The sequence below is a fragment of the Nematocida major genome (assembly GCF_021653875.1).
Source record: "Nematocida major strain JUm2507 chromosome Unknown 2328, whole genome shotgun sequence".
Classification (NCBI taxonomy): domain Eukaryota; kingdom Fungi; phylum Microsporidia; genus Nematocida; species Nematocida major.
In genome coordinates this window covers 1-16,897 of record NW_025952921.1, presented here as the reverse complement: position 1 = coordinate 16,897, position 16,897 = coordinate 1, and the positions used below count along the sequence as shown (strand labels likewise).

Genomic DNA, 16,897 nt, shown 5'->3' with positions numbered 1-16,897 from the left:
GCAGTTTTGCATCAAAATAAACCGTGTACACATAAGCTGAGAACATACGTCACAGAACCGTACTCAAGCAAACAACTATGCCTTGCTACAGCATAAACTTCTTTATTTATATGCACTCACAGCATCTCATCAATCAATAGAGAAACGAGCATTAACTATGCTGTCGATCGACAAGTCAGTTTCTTTGAAAATGTCTTCTACGTTCTGGGCATAATACTCTTCATAGGCATATGCATGCTCGATATCTTCATGCGGGTTCTGTGGATGCTCTATACAACTGGCACCTGCATTCTGCACAGTGCTTTCTTGGGCTTTTACAGAAACTTGCTCGTTTCGCCTCTTTTCAAAAGATTTCCCTGGGCTTTCCCTGCCCCGAGCTCTGCTTTGCGCATTTGTCTTGTCGTTCAGAATATGCTTCATTTTCTATTCTCAAAAGAAAACTTCTTTTGGAACAATATATTCAGTTCCCACAGAAGTGCGGACAGAATAGTACGATCCTATTGGCTTAAGAAGCTCAACAGTTTCACCCTTCCGTATGTAAACAGCCCCATTATAGACGAAATCTGCTTTTGCACGCAGATGCTTGGTCTCTGTGCTTACGCTTATGGGGGGCATTTTTATTTCCCCGGTGCTGTACTTTCGCCTGACAAGGGGCCTGTTTCGGAACTCCCGTCTTTTCTTGCTCCGTATGTGCCACTTGCACAAGCACAGGAATGACTCCAGCAAAGACGTACACATGCACGCAAGAATGAACACAGTATTGAAGCTTACAAGCACAGACGTATACGCAAAAAGAGAAAACATTGCAATGTAAGCAGCCGAAGAGAGCAGATAGATGGCCGAGTTTAGAAGCCTCCGGAACTTCACTGGAATAGAGACAAAGAAAGACAGAAGAAACGGCATAACGTGGAGCAAGGAAACCGCGGTGGGAATGAAAATGTGCATTCCACCGCAGGGAACAGACTTTCTGACCACAGCCATGCGAATCGCAGTTGCTGTGCTTACAAACACAACCAGCATAGAGACTTTCACTTCCTTCAAGCGCATAGATTCTAGGGGACAAAATTTTCGCTTTATTTACGGTGATTGGCTTTGAGTGCATTTAGAAACCGGGAGGGGGATATTCGGGAAATTGCCAAAATTACAGCATCAGCCTCCTCTATTGGCAGCTTTCTTCTGATTTCCTCCTTTAATGACTGCTGCATATTATTGGATATTTCCTCCAAATCTTCCGAGGAGGCTTTATTCTTGAAGACAAGCTTCGATATTTCCTTCATTCTGCGGAGTATTTCAACGGGGATGCCGACTCTTCTTATCGGGTGAATGCTTGAAATCCTGATTTTCGGAGGGAATAGAATCGGCCTTCCAAGCTTTCCTCTGGAGCATTCGCTGCTCTTATCTGACTCTCTTGAGACTAGCGGGTTTACAAGACACGGGTTTATCAGGTGCTCCTTCTTTGCAGGCGCCGGCTTTTTCTTGATAGGCTCTGCAGGCGTCTCTGCGATGTCCTGCTGCACCATAGACTGCACATTCACTCGCTCCATCGGGTTTATTGGCCGTTTCAGGATCCGAAATATCTCCAAATCAACGTCGTTCTCAGGGGAGCCTGTTGTTAGATATCCGCTGTAGAAACACTTTACGAACACGCCAAAAGGAATGTCCATGTTAAAGTACGCCTGCATCGCTGTTCTGTTGGAGATGAGAAACTTCGCCTTTCCGCTGCTGGAAGCCTGCTCTATCTTCAGCGGCTCGTTAGGGCGTGCCCCCTTCAGGAGAGACTCTCCAAAGATCCGGTAGAAGACTCTGTGCTCTGCCGGGCTTATGCTCCTGTACGACTTTTGCAGCTGGATGTTTCTCTTTATGGAGTCGGATATTTCCTCCTTGCTGATCATTCTTTTGCTTTTGCCCGTCTCCAAGAGCGTAGCTGCACATGCATCGTCTAACCCGTGCACATTTAGCGTTCTTTTACTGTGGAGAAGAACTGCAAGATCCGCCTTATCCTGGGATATTTCAGATATGTCCTCCATCCCCAAAATCTCGTGGCGAGTGCATATTTTCAGGTATTTTCTGTCAACCCCAATAATCCCCCTCTCCCCATTCACAGTGCACTCGTACACTTTCATCTGCAAAATAATTTCACAAAAAGAAGAAATACTCCCCGAGAGCAGAACTCAAACACTCAGAGAATATCCGCAGCGCATTTCGAAAAAAGTATTGCTAGAAGATGCACTTTAATTCTGTTCTATTTCGGGAACGGCACTCTCAGTGCTTCCCTCTCCCAGATCTATTTGCAGGACCCCGTCTTTTAGAGTCATCTGCTTCACGCACAGGCCGCTTCTTATGCTGGTCATGTAGCTGCCTTGCGAGCTGCTCTTTTCCGAAAGGTTTTTTTCCTCCAAATTCTTCTCTTTTTTGTACTCAAGCATAAGGGAGCCGTCTTTTTGGGTTACCTTGATATCCTGCTTGGTTATGCCCGCAGGCACGTTTACAGTATACTTTTTCTCGCTTACCATTTTAATTCCTCCGCTTCCACTGCTCGCCATTCCTGTGAAGTTGAAGTTGAAGGAGCTGTCGGTGTCTTTTCCTGCAGGGAAGTTGTTTCCCGAGTTTGAGTTTGAGTTTGCGTTGTATCTGTCCATGTGTTTGTGCTTGCATGCCGCCAGTATTTATGCTTTTCCAAGCCAATCGAAAACACAGCATGGAAACCAATCACAGACTAACCTCATGGCGTGAACACAATGTGAACATGCCATAAAAACATGCCATAAAAACGACATAAAAACGACATAAAAACGCCATGAAAACATGACAGCAGCCAAATATGAGTCCTATCAGCAAAGTCAGCATGCCTCTTCATGCGAACAGTCAGTCTTTTCAGGCTGCATTCCAACCCAGAAGGACTTCTCGCAGGACTTCTCCTTTAATATTCTGAGTCCGTGCATGTGGAAAACGCCCGCGCGGAAGACACTTACTCCCAGAGAATTCCCATAAACAAGGCCTGGAAACAGATAGTGTATACGAAAGGGCGAGAGCACGTGAAAGCGTACAGTTTATTTCCAGATGCAGATATACTCCTGAATAGCTCGGACTAAAAACTAGCCAGAAACTGTTTTTGCGTATTGCAATAATATCGACATTTTAACACACAGAAAGTGCTGTAATTGCGAACTTAGCCAATATCACACACAAACAAACAGCACATTGCAAAGCCATATAGACGTTAAAAAGGGCTGGCTCTGAAATTGGCCCTGTCCAAACGAGTATTGCATTTAGCACTGTGAAGTTGCTTAGGCATATACTCTCCTTGTTTTCTGTGCACGAGATCAGCCTACACTTAGTGAATAGGCTAATGACAAGGCGGCACATATAGCTGCTTTGCACGTGCTTTTTAGAGACTTCCACGATCGAAGGCTTCAATAGAGCTGCACCTGTGAAGTCAGACGCTGGCATTCTGTGCCTTGGGCATGGGATTATTTTGGCAATCTGCGGAAGACTCATCAGGAAGTTAAGCAGTTGCAGGGAGAAGAAGAGAAAAAGCGTCTTTACAAAGCCCCCGAAGAGTCCAATGCACAGGAGAGCACTCCCTGCAAAGTAGCAGAACGTATCACCAACAAAGCACTTCGCAGGGTACTTATTCCACAGGAAGAGGCTGAACGTGCTGAAGAAGAGGGAGGCACACAGAAGAATGGACAGAAGACCCTTATCGCTAAAAAAGAGCAGGCGATCAACGACCATCATCCCACTGATAACGAGTGTTTGCCCACACTCCACTCCGTTTATTCCGCTGAGAATGTTTATCGCATTCGTAAAGTACACGCTGAGAGCGACAAGGCAGACGTAGAAAGCCCACCCCAAGTTTAGCACACCGTAAAAAGGGATGCAAATACACGTGCTTCCAGAGTAGGAGAAGAGCAAGGGAAGAGTTGCAACAACAGGAAAAACCATCTTGCAAGACCATGTAAGATCGAGTATATCGTCAACGTATCCCAGCAGAATATTCAGAATAATAGTATTTGAAAAAATGAGAAGACTCTCTTTGTGCGCCTGGAAGGACCCAGAAAGAAGGAATATGCAGAGGACGAAGGACACCCCGGAGGAAAGCCCTATAGACTCTGGGAGGTGCTTTGCATCTTTCTTGTGGTAGTCAACCCCGAAATTTTTAGACCTTGCCATAAGGCGCTGGCACAGCTTGTACGAGAGAACTCCCGCAGCAAAGGGAACGAGAAAGATAAACAAAGAGAAGTTTTCGTCCAGGATTTGTGGAGACTCCCCGCAAACACGAACTGTTTCCGCCCTGGGAAAAGAGAGAGATTTGCCTTTTTTCCAGGTCGGGAAATTTTCGCGTATTTCCTTCACTGTGCGGGCGAGGAGAGACGGGCTCGTAGGGGGCGGGGTTTCTCCCTCAGCACGAGAAGAGCGACCAAACATCATGACTTTTCAAAAACCAATTAACTTTTATAAAAATTAAATGAGGCTATTCTGTAATTGTTATTTTTCTTATCTAATCTATGGAGTCCATTGAGAATAAAGGGCTTTTCAACGAGCTAAACACGATAATAACACAGCTCAACCGGAATGACCTGATGAAATATTTCAAGCTGGACGGGTACATACGCGTGAACGGGTACTTTATATCTCCATTTTCTCTAATAAGCATAAAAAGAGGGCTGAGCGAGTTCCTCATATCGTGGGAGATGTCAGAAGTAGGGTGGATATTTACGTTCAAGAACAAGGAGTACGTCCACTTCAAAGGCCTCTTCAGCAGCCAGATAAAAGAAGGGAAGATCATATATATAAAAATAGACGCGGGCAAGCCAGAGTACAGTTCCCCCGTGTACTACGACATAATAGTGCGATACTTAAAGTGCCTGGATACATTCTATTTCATGCTGACGGAGGTGGAGGAAGAGTTTGAGATCTTGACAAATCCGCTGGGGAGCAGCCGCGGGTGGTTTCCCATGGCAAGAAGCAGCGGAAAATAAAGCAACCCGCGAAAGCGCAGAAAGATCGTTCTTCCCGGGATTTAATTTTCGGCGTGTTTATGGGCGCGAGCATCCCGTGTTTTTTCTTTAAAATTGCTTTGAATTTTCTTTGTTTAAAATGGAGTATTATGAGAAAGGTAAGCAGATCCTGTTGGACTTAATAGAAAGAGGCCCAAAGGCAATATTCGAAAGACTCTTTGGAAAGGACACAAACGTACTCTTTTTGGGAATCGACAATGCAGGCAAAACCACACTTTTGTTGCGTCTTAAAACGGACACAATCCACACAGTTGCCCCAACGCAGTCCGTGCGGGAGGAGACCCTCCAAATAGGGCACATGAAAGTGACAATAAACGACCTGGGAGGGCACGAAACAGCTAGGCTTGGGTGGAGTACGTACTTCATACAGTCTCAGGGCATAATATTTATGGTAGATATAACAGACATGGATAGGTACCCCATTGTAGCCGAAACATTCGCACAGCTTGTCTATGCCATGGAGAAGTCCGGAAGAAAGTCTCTTCCAATTGCAGTTCTCTTCAACAAAACAGATATGTGGCAGAAGGTGTGGGAGATGAAGAACCCGTCAGCACCCGTTCCTGCCCTGGATGAAGCCTACCTGAACTACCTGTGCAGCATTCTGGGAATTGTAACGGGAGACGGAGAGAACGGAAGACGCGTTTCAGCGAATTACTGCAGCGTGGTAACAGACTCCATTTCCACGCCCAATAAAGGGTTTATGCTGGCATTTAAGTGGCTAGACATAATGATTCGGGCAGATAAATAAAGTTGTTTGTGCAAGAAAGGCTTTTCCGAATTTTCACTCGTTTCAAGCGTGCGATTATCCTGCACTTCCGCACCCGTGACGTGGGCGTTTTGAGTTGCTGATCCCGTGCAGGAAGTGACCAATAGAAGCCCCTGTTTCGCCCTGAAAACACCGAGGAAAATGCACATCTGGCACACAATTCCAGCCTGCATTTCGCCGTCCTATTTGCAGGATACAACACAGAAATCACACGCAAACGCATTTAGACAAAAAGAGCCCTCTCCTGCATGAAGATATTTTGGGCTATTTTTCTGTGTGTATCCGCCGTATACGGGTCGATGGATATAGACGCATGGAGGATTCGAGACCACGTAAATCCCTCACTCGCAATGCACGGAATATACGCAGTTCCCGACTACATGTCCAGGAAAGCACTCATGCAGATGTACGACGTAGGAACTACCGCGTACGGAGTGCCCTACGGGGGAATGTCGGGCTTCAATGCTGCGTACATGCACGGGAAAGAGACTGCAGCTATAAGGGCGCCAATGCACGGACTATGTCAGGGCTCGTACATGGCAGGAGCTGCAATGTCTTCGCGAATGATGGCGAATATGGCGAATGGATACAGTGCTGGACTCAGGAGTGGGGCAGGATTCTACCCTTCCCGAGTCTGCGACAGGTACTACTCCCCGTGGATGTGACGCAAAGATGAGAATTCGGGAGGAACTCGCTCAGGATGCCCGGGCAGGTTTATTGCGCTTTTCTTATTGTTGTTTACTATGCGAAATGATGGGCAGTGCAGAAGGATCACAAAAAAAGAGAAGAGTTTTAGCGTTGGCTTGCTATACCCGGTGGAAAACAGGTACGTGCCAAGAATTGGGGTAGAAAATACAGTTGGCGTAAAGGTCACTGTGAAGCAGTCTCGCATGCAGTACTGTAAAAGAAGAGGATTTTTTGAAGCTTTATGAAAATAAACAAAAGAGGAATAATAGAGGGAAGAGGGAAGACAAGAAGAACAACGCCCAGAGACCTGTTCGTACAGGGCGGATCAACTGCCATTATTTTGGCGCTTTCAGACATACTCGGCCAGATCGTAACGGGGAGAGTCACTTCCTACATCCAAACGCCCTTTTTAATGGGGCTGTACGGGTTTTTAACGGGAAACATGTGCTTTTTAATGTACACTCAGATGGAGGCGTACGGAGGACAGGCAGCCGAGCACCTAAAGGGATTCAGCGCACTGCGCGTAAAGACAGCTCTGTACAAAATGCTCTTTGACCAGTTTGTGTGGGCTCCAGTTGGAAACTTTATGTTCATACTTATTGCCAGCCTCGTAGACGGCTCTGGGTTTACAGTCCGCAGAGTCCTCCGAGACTACTTCAAAATTCTCTTCGACAGCTACAAGATATGGCCCTTCCTTCAAATGATCAACTTCTTGTTTGTTCCCTTGGAGATGCGCGTAACATTCATAGGAGTCTCTTCCTTAATATGGAATACGTATGTAAAGATAGTAAGGCAGGGAAAGCTAGAATAAACGCATATTTGACGGATAAATGTAAAATATTTGCTCATTTCCATGGAGGTGGAAGACATACGGAGAAACTGGAATGCACTCTGCGAGGACTTTCTGAGGAACCCCAGGAAAGGCCTGAGAAGGCTTTCAGCGATCCTTGGGAGGTCCCAGCGGTTTCTGTCGATGCTTTCCGCGGGGGGAGTCTCCAGCGCGTACTCCTCGTACGCGGATACGCTGAGAAACTCCGTGGAGAGAGTCTTCCAGGCACTTTTGCAGTGCGTGGACGATGCAGAGAGTCACTCCAGCATATACTTCATCCTCGCCAACTACAGAAACGCACAAAATCAAGAGATCGCGCCGATCGTCCAGGAGTTTCTCCGGGGAGGGAGTCCCTTCCTCCTGCAGATCATGCGGAGGATCTGCAGCGAGGAGAAAATGCGCTCCAAATTCTCCGAGGAAGAGACTCTGCAGATCCTGAAAAAGGCTGCAGAGGGAGCTGAAAGTGCAGACTTTTCTGCGGGAGAGGGAAATGTCCGCATTATTTTTGCCCTGTACAGGGAGAGCTTCGCCCGAGAAAATAAACAGATTTTTCTCTCGGAGATGATGAAAAGCTTCCAGATGCGGTACATAGACTTTTTTGTCTCGAAAGTCTTTCCGGAGATGGCAGCCCAGGAGTCTCCAGGGTTTATTGCATCTCTAGTTGGGATTCTAGCGAAGATCCCAGAGATCCCTATACTCACAATCTCCCAGCACATCCCGCGGAATGCCCTCCTTGGACTTCCCCCCGCGCTGAAGGGAGTCCTCGTGGAGAGAATTCAGAGGATCCAGCCCCCGCAGGAGCACGTCGGAGGGGCCTGGATGGCTGCTAAAGTCCCAGAAGTTGTCGACGTAAATGTGCTATTTCAGGCTCTGATCGCACACGAAAGTGTAGATATCACATACGCCCAGGGAGAAGCAGTTGTAGAGTATGCAATAACATCTGCAGAAGCAGGAATTGTAATACGCCCGAGGGAGAGATTCAGCGAGGAAAAAGACGGAGAGAAGGAGATGCTTCTGGACGTGCAGGAGGCATCTGCGTTCCTGGAGAGGCTTTTTCTCTCCACGGACGGAACCCGCATCCAGCTCTGCCGGATCCTCTTCCACATCAGAATTCCCTCGCAGAAGGGGAAACTCACGGAATTACTTGGGAGAAAGAATATACGAGTGAAGTGGAACGCCCTCAGGGCCCTGACAGCGTACGCCCTCGATGCGGAGGAGGTGAGTTTAGTGCAGAGTCTTCTCTCCTCCACAAGGAACGAGAAGATCAAATTGTGGTGCTTGAAGATCCTTGAAGTCACGGGGGGAAAGTTCGATCTCTCGGGCCTGCAGGTGGAGGATACGCCGTACAGGCAGGAGATAGAGAGACTCCGAGAAAGAATAAATAATTGAATATTTTCTTTTTTATGGCTGTAAGCAAGAGACGGATAGCGCAGAAGTGCCGGATGACGGCGGATGATGATCTGCCTTCAGAGCCCACGGAGGAGATTCAGTTTGACTCCAGCAAGAAGATACTTCGTGCGAGAAGGAGGCACGAGAGACCGAGCACTCCCAGGACGAGTCTCCTGCAGTCTGGGCCCGTATACACGAGGGACCAGAAGATGAAGGGCCTGAACGAGTCCTTTATCGAGGCGGTGAGGAAGGCGTACGCCCTCGATAACGCGTACAATTTCAGCGAAATAATCGCACAGTATGGGAAGTACCTGCAGGAGATAGGGGGTTTGCAGGGCCCTGGGGAGGGCCTGGGGGGAAATTTCCCTGGGGGTCTGTCCGCGAGTGCTCCCCCCAGGAAGCTCGACATCTCCGCGATACTTCGCTCCGGCCTGAACAAGGGAAGCAGCACGCCCACGGAAGAGGCAAATATTCAGAGGGAAGAAAATAATGAAAGTATCCCGGGAGGAGTAAAGACTGAAGAAAAGACAGAAAGTATCCCGGGAGGAGTAAAGAATGAAGCAAATAATGAAAGTATTCAGAGGGAAGAAAAGAATGAAATAGGCAGAGTTCAGGAAAAAAAAAAGAATGAAAGTATTCAGACTGAAGCAAAGACTGAAAGTATTCAGGGGGAAGCAAAGAATGAAAGTATTCAGAGGGGAGTAAATAATGAAAGTGTCCTGGGAGAAAACATTCAGAAAGAAGCAAAGACAAACTCTAAACATGAAAAAGCTGACTCTAAACATGAAAAAGCTGATTTAAAGCATGAAAAAGCCGATTCTAAACATGAAAAGGCTGATTTAAAGCATGAAAAAGCTGATTCTAAACATGAAAAGACTGATTCTAAACATGAAAAAGCTGACTCTAAGCATGAAAAGACTGATTTAAAGCACGCTCTGAAGAATGAAACTAGCCCTGAGAAGGCACCTGCAGGAGGGGAGGAAGATAAAGGCACTGCAGACCACGGGGGAACCCGCAGGAAGAGTGCGTACGCGAAGAGTGATCGCGGGAAGGCAGAGGAAAGTCTCCCCCAGGCTTCAGAGGCAGAGGATAAGAAGACTCTGAAGCCCCAGGAGAAGGAGGGAAAAAAGGCCCAGGAGATTCTGTTTGACCTCCCCTGCGAAGTGGCTGTGAGAAAACTCTCGAAGTTTGAGGAGGTTGGCATTCGCAGGGTCCTTGTCCACTACAGAAACAGCGAGAAGACAATAACAGTTTTTGACGGAAAAAAAAAGCATCTTCTGACAGTCCCCGTTAGAATGACGTCAATTCACTCCGAGAAAAGCAAAAAAGTCTTCATTTTCGTGGACCCAGAGACAGGGCTGCTGTACAGAATACGCCTGGCCACAGAAAAGGACGCAGGGAACTTGAGAAGGGCCTGCGCCTTGGATGATGCCCTGGAGAAATAAAGAGCTTATATTGCAGTTTTCAGCCTGAGCCGTGATTTTTGCAGAGAAAGTTCCTGGGAAGTTTATTTTTGGGTTATGCCTGCATGTTTCCGTCGCGTATTGCTTTTTCCAGGATGGACTGCGCTTCTTCCCCGAGGTCTGAGAGGGATACGTTTTCCACGGGAAGATCCTGCTCTTCCTCTGGGTCCCCTTTGAAGAGGCTTTTCCACGGGCCCATTTCCCTCTTCCGCATCGAGACTTCGAGGCAGCCCTCGTCCAGCGTCCAGACGGTTTCATCTCCGTCCACGCCCAGGAAGAGCTCACGATCCACCAGGACTTCCTCGTTCTTCGTGATCAGGAGAGAACTCCCTGCACGGACTCGCACTCTATCGCGGCTTTTCTTGTCGAGGGGGAGTCTTACTGTGACTTCTCTGTACGTCTGCGACCAGTCCATGCGCGAAAAACACAGAGAAAATGCACATCCACAAAAAGAAAAGAAATTAGCATAAGAATGTGCTTAGTTCATAAGAAAGTGTTGAATAAGAGAGTGTTTAGTTCATAAGAAAGTGTTTAGTGGGTAAGAAAGTGTTTAAGAGTGTGTTGAATAAGAGAATGTGTTGAATAAGAAAGTGTTTAGTGGGTAAGAAAGTGTTGAATAAGAAAGTGTTGTCACAAGAAAGTGTTTAGTATTGAATAAGAATGTGCTGAATAAGAGTGTATTGAATAAGAGAGTGTTTAGTGGGCAAGAGAGTGTTGAATAAGAGAGTGTTTAGTTCATAAGAAAGCGTTGAATAAGAATGTGCTTAAGATAGCATTGAATAAGAGTGCTTTTAGTACATGAGAAAGTGTTGAATAAGAGAGTGCTTAGGAGAGTGTTTAGTACAGGCGAACAACAGAAACAGCTGGAGACACGGATGAAGCCACTTTCAGAGGATGCAGATAAAACACGTCCAGGCGCCTACAGCTCAAGTATTCCGCCAATTAGAGGGCGTATTGCATTTCCGCATAAAACACAACAGAAGGAAACAAGGAAATGCAGACATACGCAGAGAAAGAGACAATTTCCGAGCAGGACGTGATCATGCAGGGAACTGTGAAGTCTTTGCAGGAGTCCACAGTTGAGCTCGTGGGAATAAACAGCATAGTTTGCGCGCAGGGAGAGACTATCTCAAGAATCCAGGGAAAGATAAACGAGGCAGAAGTAACCCTGAAAAGAGCCAGCAGAAAGCTCACACACCTCCTCAGAAAAACAAAGAGAAAGCGCATGGTTTCGTTCTGTTTGTTGTGCCTGACTACGCTGGGTATATTTACGCTGGGAGCATATACGTACAAATACGCATGAACACGGACAAGACAGGGAATATGCTGAATACTCTCCCCAGGCAGATTATGCAGTCGATAGAAAGCGAACCCATATACTACAACGTAATGGTAATGGGCGAAGGATACGCTGGAAAAACCTCTTTAGTACGCGCTCTCTTCGGGATCGGAGAGTGCAAACCTGAAAAAAACGACGGAATTTTTCACGAAGTGTGCGATATGGCATGCACTAACAACCCCCTCGCAGAGCTGATGGATGCTTCAGAGCATTCCCTCGAGAAAAACAGCACTTCCATCTCCGCTACGTCCTACACTCTCTGGGAGAACTCCATATCCATGCACTTGACGGTGTATGAAGTCGGGGGAATTGGGGACTCACTGCACAGCTCGTGCGACTGGGCACTAGCAAAGAATCTGGTGCTGAACAGGTACGAAGAGTATCACTTGGAGGAGGAGAGCGGCCTCCTGAGAAACGACAAGAGAGTTCACGTGTGCCTGTATTTGATCAGCCCAACTGATATATTACGAGATATCGACGTAAAGTGCATGCGAGAGATGGGGAAGATTGTGAACGTCATTCCCATCCTGAGCAAGGCGGATATGCTCACAGACGAGGCGTATAAGGCATGCAAAGAGTCTGTTTTCTCTGCGCTCATGGCGAATAATGTGCAGCTGTTCGACTCTATATTCATTGACGAGTGCAAAAAAGTCGTTGAGCTAAATTTTATGCCCCTGAAGTATTCTACTCCCGGGAGAGTGTACCCGTACACTCACGAGGCAGGAAGTTCTAGCGACATAAACACGCTGAGAGATCTCGTTATATCCCAGCACATGGTCGACCTGATCGAAGTGACAGATGCGTACTACGAAACGTACAGGAGGAACAAGATCATTGTCGACATCCTCATAGTGAAGGACTCCGGGATAAGCGAGGACTTCCAGCGGAGGATGTGCCTGGAGGAGGCGAAAGTGAAAAAGCTTGCAAAGGCCGTGGGGGAGAAAAAGACTCGATACCAGATGCTGATAGCACAGCAGAAAAGCACTATTCCCCCAGAGTTACTGTGATACGAGACTGCAATAAATCAGGATAGATTCTACGGGATTTTTCATCGATTCAGCAAGACAGCAACTATGCAATAAACTCTACAATAAACCAGATTATACAGTAAACTCTATAATAACCCGTACGAGAACTCAGATTATACAGTAACTCTACAATAATTCTATAATAAACCGCACGAGAACTCAAGTTATACAGTAAACTCATCAAGAGCTCAGATTATACAATAACCGGAATAATTCTATAATAAACTATACAATAATTCTATAATAAACTCTATAATAACTAATTAATACCCCAAATTATACAATAAACTCTACAATAATTCTATAATAAACTCTATAATAACTCGAGTTTATTATCCTTGCACATTCTCCCGTATTATCCCGTATTATCCTGTGTAAGCCTGAAAATTCTGCAGGAAAAAGGCAAATTTTCAGAAAAGTCTACCCCGGGGGTTTTCTATTTATCCAAATGAAAAAATATTATTTCTCATTCAAATGGTCAAAGACACGAAGAAGATGGCGCGCATGGGACTATTTCCCATAGGAGCCATATACTCCATTAGAAAGGCATTTCTCAAGGATGCAAAAAGCATTGATAACAAGCTTATACAAAGCCTCTTTCTCCCTTGCAACTACGCTTTTGGATCCCTTCTTTTATTCGGTGCCATTGCTCTGAGCATGCCTCGCCCCTGGTCATTCCTCCAGAAGATGCACGGATCCCTCTTTGCTCTCTCCTCCCTCTGGATAATGCTCTCCAGAGCGACTAAAAGCATCCTGGCCCCAAGAATTGCTGTATTTGCGCAGCACTACATGTCCGGATACTTCCTGTGCGGGTCAGTCTTTTCCTGGGAGAATCTCCCCCTTCTTTCGCTGATATCAAAGGAGATCTCCCCGAATACGCACTGGGACTTTAAACTCGGATATCTGGTGCTGAATATTGCGATATACTCGCAGACGTACGCTCTGTTCCTGTTCAACCGCCAGCTAAACTTCCCCATTTCAGACTTCGGATACTTCGGGTGCATGTCCTTCTTCTACGTAGCAGGAACATTCATAGGAAGATCCGTTGAGAAAAAACAGTGGACAAAGAAGGCAACTATCTCCTTCGCTCTGATGGCAGCAGCCGTATACAGCACATTCTTCTTCCTGCGGGTGTATACATCAGCATATAACAGTGTCCCCCTCATATGCCTGATCTTCTCCATATACACAGTCTGCATATCCCCTGTTTTCCCGTTCTACGACGTCCTGGTAATGCATCACCTCCGGAAGGAGTACAGGGAGATGGAGAAGTACGAGAGAAAGGAGATATTCACGCGCATAAGAATGTGGGCTTCAATTGGCCATGCTATCGCTGGAATTGCTATACTGTACATCTATACGGTACTCAACGGAAAAAAAGAAAGTGAAGAGGAAAGGGCAGGATCCGCCCTCTTTTTCTTCGTTCTTATAGGCGTAATGGCCGTGGGATTGGGGGTTTTCGTTGCGATCGTCCACTTTTCCCTGCAGGAGAAGACAGAGCCCCAGGAGAGCAGCCAGAAAACCCTCCAAAAGAAGGCAGGAAGTGCTGAGAAGAGTGTAAAACCCCAGCAGAACCTCCTGAAAAATGGAGACTTTCTTTTTCTTCTTTTTGTGATTGTCTCGATAGGAACTACCCGGGGAATATCCTCGAACTATCTCGTCACGTACTTGGCGATGGAGTTTAACCTGCACTTCTCAAAAGTCACGTACGTCATGTGCATCCGAACAATAAGCGAAATGGCAATTCTCTACTACAGCAAGCACCTTTTGAAGTACCTTGGATACCACTGGCTTCTCCTCGGATCACTTCTTGCAGCTACTCTGAGGGACTTCAACTACGCTTTCCTCCCGAGGACGTATACTATCGTATTTGCTACCCTGGGGGAAGTCCTGAAGGGAGTCAGCTCCTCCTGCATCGTCTTCAGTGCAGTAAATATTATGGACGAAATCGCAGATGCGAATAATAAGGCACAGGCACAGACAATGTACAGTGCGTGCTACAATGGAGTGTCTATTTTGCTTTCTTCTCTCCTGAGCTTGGCTATTATTCGGTACTTCTCGGATCTGAGGGCACTTTTCCACGCGTCCTCAAGCATTGGGCTTCTCTGCTGCTGCGTTATTATCGTTAAGTACGGACTTATCCAGGGAAAGCTCACGCTGAAAAAGGCTGCCCATAAATAAACGCACGGGATAAATGCTGTTCAGGCGTAATTGCATTTAATTTCCAGAGTAATTTACCCCTTCCGGGAAATGGGCGAGTCCAGCCCGCAATTTCCCCGTTCAGGAACAATGTGCTGGATCCTGCTAATTGCATCCAAATTTGGAAGGAAAGTGTCTATAAATACAGGAGAAACTTACAAGGCAGCACCCACCTGAAGAAGAGCATGTGATCGAGTGAGAGAATGAAGAGAGAAAGACCGAGTGATGAGTGATGAAGAGAGAATGACCGAGTGAGAGAATGAAGAATGAGAGAATGAAGGAATGAAGAGAATGAAGAAGAGAGAAAGACCGAGTGATGATGATGGAATGAGATGATGGAATGAGTGATGATGACGGAATGAAAGTGCGAATCGGATGGTGGGTGCCTGCCATTGCATACTCTCAGAGGGATATGACGCATAAAAAAGCATATGGGAAGTCTCCCGTGCGGAGGTCAGTGCTTCTGGGGAGATGGCAGTCCGAAAAGCTTCTTCTGAAATGAACGGAAAGATTCTCCAACTGTTTGTAAGCAGGAACTGCCTGACTTACGCATATACAATCTTATCCACACACTAAAGAGATGCTTAGTTGTCTCGGAGCTGCTGTGATGGCATTTGCAGCTGGGAGGAGTCCTCCCTTTTTTTCTTAACTTCCTCCTGAGCGAATATTCGAAGGGAAAATATGCAGGAAATCTCTTGGGATGGGAGTGTTTGTGCAGTACGGGGATAGAGCTCCCTATACCTCTGATTTCAGCCTGTCTGTTGGTATTTCCACTGGATTTACGCTCAAAAAGAGAGTGCACGGGAGAATGGTAAATCACACGCATAAAGTCAAGAGATTCTCTGCCCCATAAAACCACACTTTCCCACTAAATACAGCATAAGAGCATTCATCGCATCATCATATGAGAGAATAATGGCATAAAAGAATCCAACATAACATCATAAGAAAGTATTCACCATAGCATCATAAGAAAGTATTCACAGATGGGAGAATAATGACATAAGAGAATAATCCAGCATAAGAAAGTATTCACAGATGAGAGAATAATGACATAAGAAAGTATAGTCCAACATAAGAGAATAATTCATCTGTCATAAAAGAATTCACCATATGAGAGAACAATGACATAAGAGAGGATAATTCATCATATGAGAGGATAATGACATAAATCCGGGCAGACTTGAATCGGAGTCTGTTGCTAGTTCCAGTAAAGATTTATTGTCCTTTGGAGAGTCCCAGCTTTCAACTACCGATTGACTTAATTCTATCTTCTTCTTATTTTTGAAATTGAAATTGCTCGTATATTTATACTTATATACTTTTCGCAGTCAATAGTGATCTCAATTTATTCGCATCCATATTATCAAAGCCCACCATGATCTTGGGCATCTCCAATTGTGTGGGGATTCCAGGAATTCACCACAAGTAGTATTAATTGCCTGCCTGCCAATTGCTGCATACTGTGTATAAAGTGCTGCGCTGCTGTCATCTGCCAGTTGTTGTACAGTGACATTAAGTGCATTTGCTGGATGGTGTGCAGCAAGTTCTGCTGCTTAGTACACACGGTGTAAAAACTGTGTGGAATCTGTCTTATTTAATGCACAGTGCGTAGAAGGTACTATTCTGTTGTTTGCCTGCTGTTTGTTGCACACTGTATACTATATGCTCTTTGTTGCGCGATGTGCAGTAAGTCCTGCCACTTAGCACACACTGTACAAAAACTAGTGCCAAATATTTACTTTTATTTTTGACAAACTGTGTGATAAATGCTATTTTTCAATAAATGATATTTTCAAAGCATAAATGCTCAGAAGTTTTTAGAGGGCATGGGAAAATACCAACACATCAACACATCTCTATACGATCTGAAATACTATATGCTGATAGACACAGTAAACTCTAAACCAAAAGACCCGAGAAGCACTCTCTTAGAAGTGCTCTCTTCCCGCATAAACCACTCCCTCAATAATATCCCAAAGGAAAAGCTTGCAGAAATTGAAGCATTAGTAGACACTTTCCTGCAGGAGCGTCTAGACCCGGTATTAGCCAACATAGCCAAAAGACACTGTGCAGTAAGTCCTGAGATCCTGGAAATCCTCAAGAAGGAAGCCATAGCAGAAGCTCCCTCCGAATTCTTATACGGTCGTTCTGCCTTAAGCACAGAAATAGACTA

At 45.9% G+C, this 16,897-nt stretch overlaps 16 protein-coding genes across 16 annotated transcripts; 10 read left to right on the top strand and 6 right to left on the bottom strand.

The window, feature by feature from the left end:
* Positions 1 to 129: 129 nt before the first annotated feature.
* On the bottom strand, positions 130 to 420 carry NEMAJ01_2221 (uncharacterized protein; the record flags this gene model as incomplete). The annotated part of the gene is made up of 1 exon (XM_047916059.1): positions 130 to 420. The coding sequence occupies one exon, from the start codon at positions 418 to 420 to the stop codon at positions 130 to 132; it is 291 nt and encodes a 96-aa protein (XP_047772016.1).
* Positions 421 to 429: 9 nt separating this feature from the next.
* Positions 430 to 1,047, bottom strand: NEMAJ01_2236 (uncharacterized protein; the record flags this gene model as incomplete). The annotated part of the gene is made up of 1 exon (XM_047916074.1): positions 430 to 1,047. One exon carries the CDS (start codon positions 1,045 to 1,047, stop codon positions 430 to 432), a length of 618 nt encoding a protein of 205 aa, XP_047772031.1.
* A 26-nt stretch (positions 1,048 to 1,073) lies between these two features.
* Positions 1,074 to 2,123, bottom strand: NEMAJ01_2235 (uncharacterized protein; the record flags this gene model as incomplete). Its single annotated transcript, XM_047916073.1, has 1 exon — positions 1,074 to 2,123. One exon carries the CDS (start codon positions 2,121 to 2,123, stop codon positions 1,074 to 1,076), a length of 1,050 nt encoding a protein of 349 aa, XP_047772030.1.
* Positions 2,124 to 2,231: 108 nt separating this feature from the next.
* NEMAJ01_2234 (uncharacterized protein) lies at positions 2,232 to 2,639 on the bottom strand (the record flags this gene model as incomplete). The annotated part of the gene is made up of 1 exon (XM_047916072.1): positions 2,232 to 2,639. One exon carries the CDS (start codon positions 2,637 to 2,639, stop codon positions 2,232 to 2,234), a length of 408 nt encoding a protein of 135 aa, XP_047772029.1.
* Positions 2,640 to 3,138: 499 nt separating this feature from the next.
* On the bottom strand, positions 3,139 to 4,431 carry NEMAJ01_2233 (UDP-N-acetylglucosamine--dolichyl-phosphate N-acetylglucosaminephosphotransferase; the record flags this gene model as incomplete). Its single annotated transcript, XM_047916071.1, has 1 exon — positions 3,139 to 4,431. The coding sequence occupies one exon, from the start codon at positions 4,429 to 4,431 to the stop codon at positions 3,139 to 3,141; it is 1,293 nt and encodes a 430-aa protein (XP_047772028.1).
* A 77-nt stretch (positions 4,432 to 4,508) lies between these two features.
* On the top strand, positions 4,509 to 4,982 carry NEMAJ01_2232 (uncharacterized protein; the record flags this gene model as incomplete). Its single annotated transcript, XM_047916070.1, has 1 exon — positions 4,509 to 4,982. The coding sequence occupies one exon, from the start codon at positions 4,509 to 4,511 to the stop codon at positions 4,980 to 4,982; it is 474 nt and encodes a 157-aa protein (XP_047772027.1).
* A 118-nt stretch (positions 4,983 to 5,100) lies between these two features.
* Positions 5,101 to 5,769, top strand: NEMAJ01_2231 (GTP-binding protein SAR1; the record flags this gene model as incomplete). Its single annotated transcript, XM_047916069.1, has 1 exon — positions 5,101 to 5,769. The coding sequence occupies one exon, from the start codon at positions 5,101 to 5,103 to the stop codon at positions 5,767 to 5,769; it is 669 nt and encodes a 222-aa protein (XP_047772026.1).
* Positions 5,770 to 6,035: 266 nt separating this feature from the next.
* Positions 6,036 to 6,452, top strand: NEMAJ01_2230 (uncharacterized protein; the record flags this gene model as incomplete). The annotated part of the gene is made up of 1 exon (XM_047916068.1): positions 6,036 to 6,452. One exon carries the CDS (start codon positions 6,036 to 6,038, stop codon positions 6,450 to 6,452), a length of 417 nt encoding a protein of 138 aa, XP_047772025.1.
* Positions 6,453 to 6,715: 263 nt separating this feature from the next.
* Positions 6,716 to 7,285, top strand: NEMAJ01_2229 (protein Mpv17; the record flags this gene model as incomplete). Its single annotated transcript, XM_047916067.1, has 1 exon — positions 6,716 to 7,285. One exon carries the CDS (start codon positions 6,716 to 6,718, stop codon positions 7,283 to 7,285), a length of 570 nt encoding a protein of 189 aa, XP_047772024.1.
* Positions 7,286 to 7,327: 42 nt separating this feature from the next.
* NEMAJ01_2228 (uncharacterized protein) lies at positions 7,328 to 8,692 on the top strand (the record flags this gene model as incomplete). Its single annotated transcript, XM_047916066.1, has 1 exon — positions 7,328 to 8,692. One exon carries the CDS (start codon positions 7,328 to 7,330, stop codon positions 8,690 to 8,692), a length of 1,365 nt encoding a protein of 454 aa, XP_047772023.1.
* A 14-nt stretch (positions 8,693 to 8,706) lies between these two features.
* Positions 8,707 to 10,137, top strand: NEMAJ01_2227 (uncharacterized protein; the record flags this gene model as incomplete). Its single annotated transcript, XM_047916065.1, has 1 exon — positions 8,707 to 10,137. The coding sequence occupies one exon, from the start codon at positions 8,707 to 8,709 to the stop codon at positions 10,135 to 10,137; it is 1,431 nt and encodes a 476-aa protein (XP_047772022.1).
* A 73-nt stretch (positions 10,138 to 10,210) lies between these two features.
* NEMAJ01_2226 (uncharacterized protein) lies at positions 10,211 to 10,570 on the bottom strand (the record flags this gene model as incomplete). The annotated part of the gene is made up of 1 exon (XM_047916064.1): positions 10,211 to 10,570. One exon carries the CDS (start codon positions 10,568 to 10,570, stop codon positions 10,211 to 10,213), a length of 360 nt encoding a protein of 119 aa, XP_047772021.1.
* A 579-nt stretch (positions 10,571 to 11,149) lies between these two features.
* On the top strand, positions 11,150 to 11,458 carry NEMAJ01_2225 (uncharacterized protein; the record flags this gene model as incomplete). The annotated part of the gene is made up of 1 exon (XM_047916063.1): positions 11,150 to 11,458. The coding sequence occupies one exon, from the start codon at positions 11,150 to 11,152 to the stop codon at positions 11,456 to 11,458; it is 309 nt and encodes a 102-aa protein (XP_047772020.1).
* Positions 11,455 to 12,501, top strand: NEMAJ01_2224 (septin 7; the record flags this gene model as incomplete). Its single annotated transcript, XM_047916062.1, has 1 exon — positions 11,455 to 12,501. The coding sequence occupies one exon, from the start codon at positions 11,455 to 11,457 to the stop codon at positions 12,499 to 12,501; it is 1,047 nt and encodes a 348-aa protein (XP_047772019.1).
* Positions 12,502 to 12,996: 495 nt separating this feature from the next.
* On the top strand, positions 12,997 to 14,703 carry NEMAJ01_2223 (uncharacterized protein; the record flags this gene model as incomplete). The annotated part of the gene is made up of 1 exon (XM_047916061.1): positions 12,997 to 14,703. One exon carries the CDS (start codon positions 12,997 to 12,999, stop codon positions 14,701 to 14,703), a length of 1,707 nt encoding a protein of 568 aa, XP_047772018.1.
* Positions 14,704 to 16,550: 1,847 nt separating this feature from the next.
* On the top strand, positions 16,551 to 16,897 carry NEMAJ01_2222 (uncharacterized protein; the record flags this gene model as incomplete). Its single annotated transcript, XM_047916060.1, has 1 exon — positions 16,551 to 16,897. A coding segment is annotated over one exon (347 nt), but the record flags the coding sequence as incomplete, so codon positions are not given.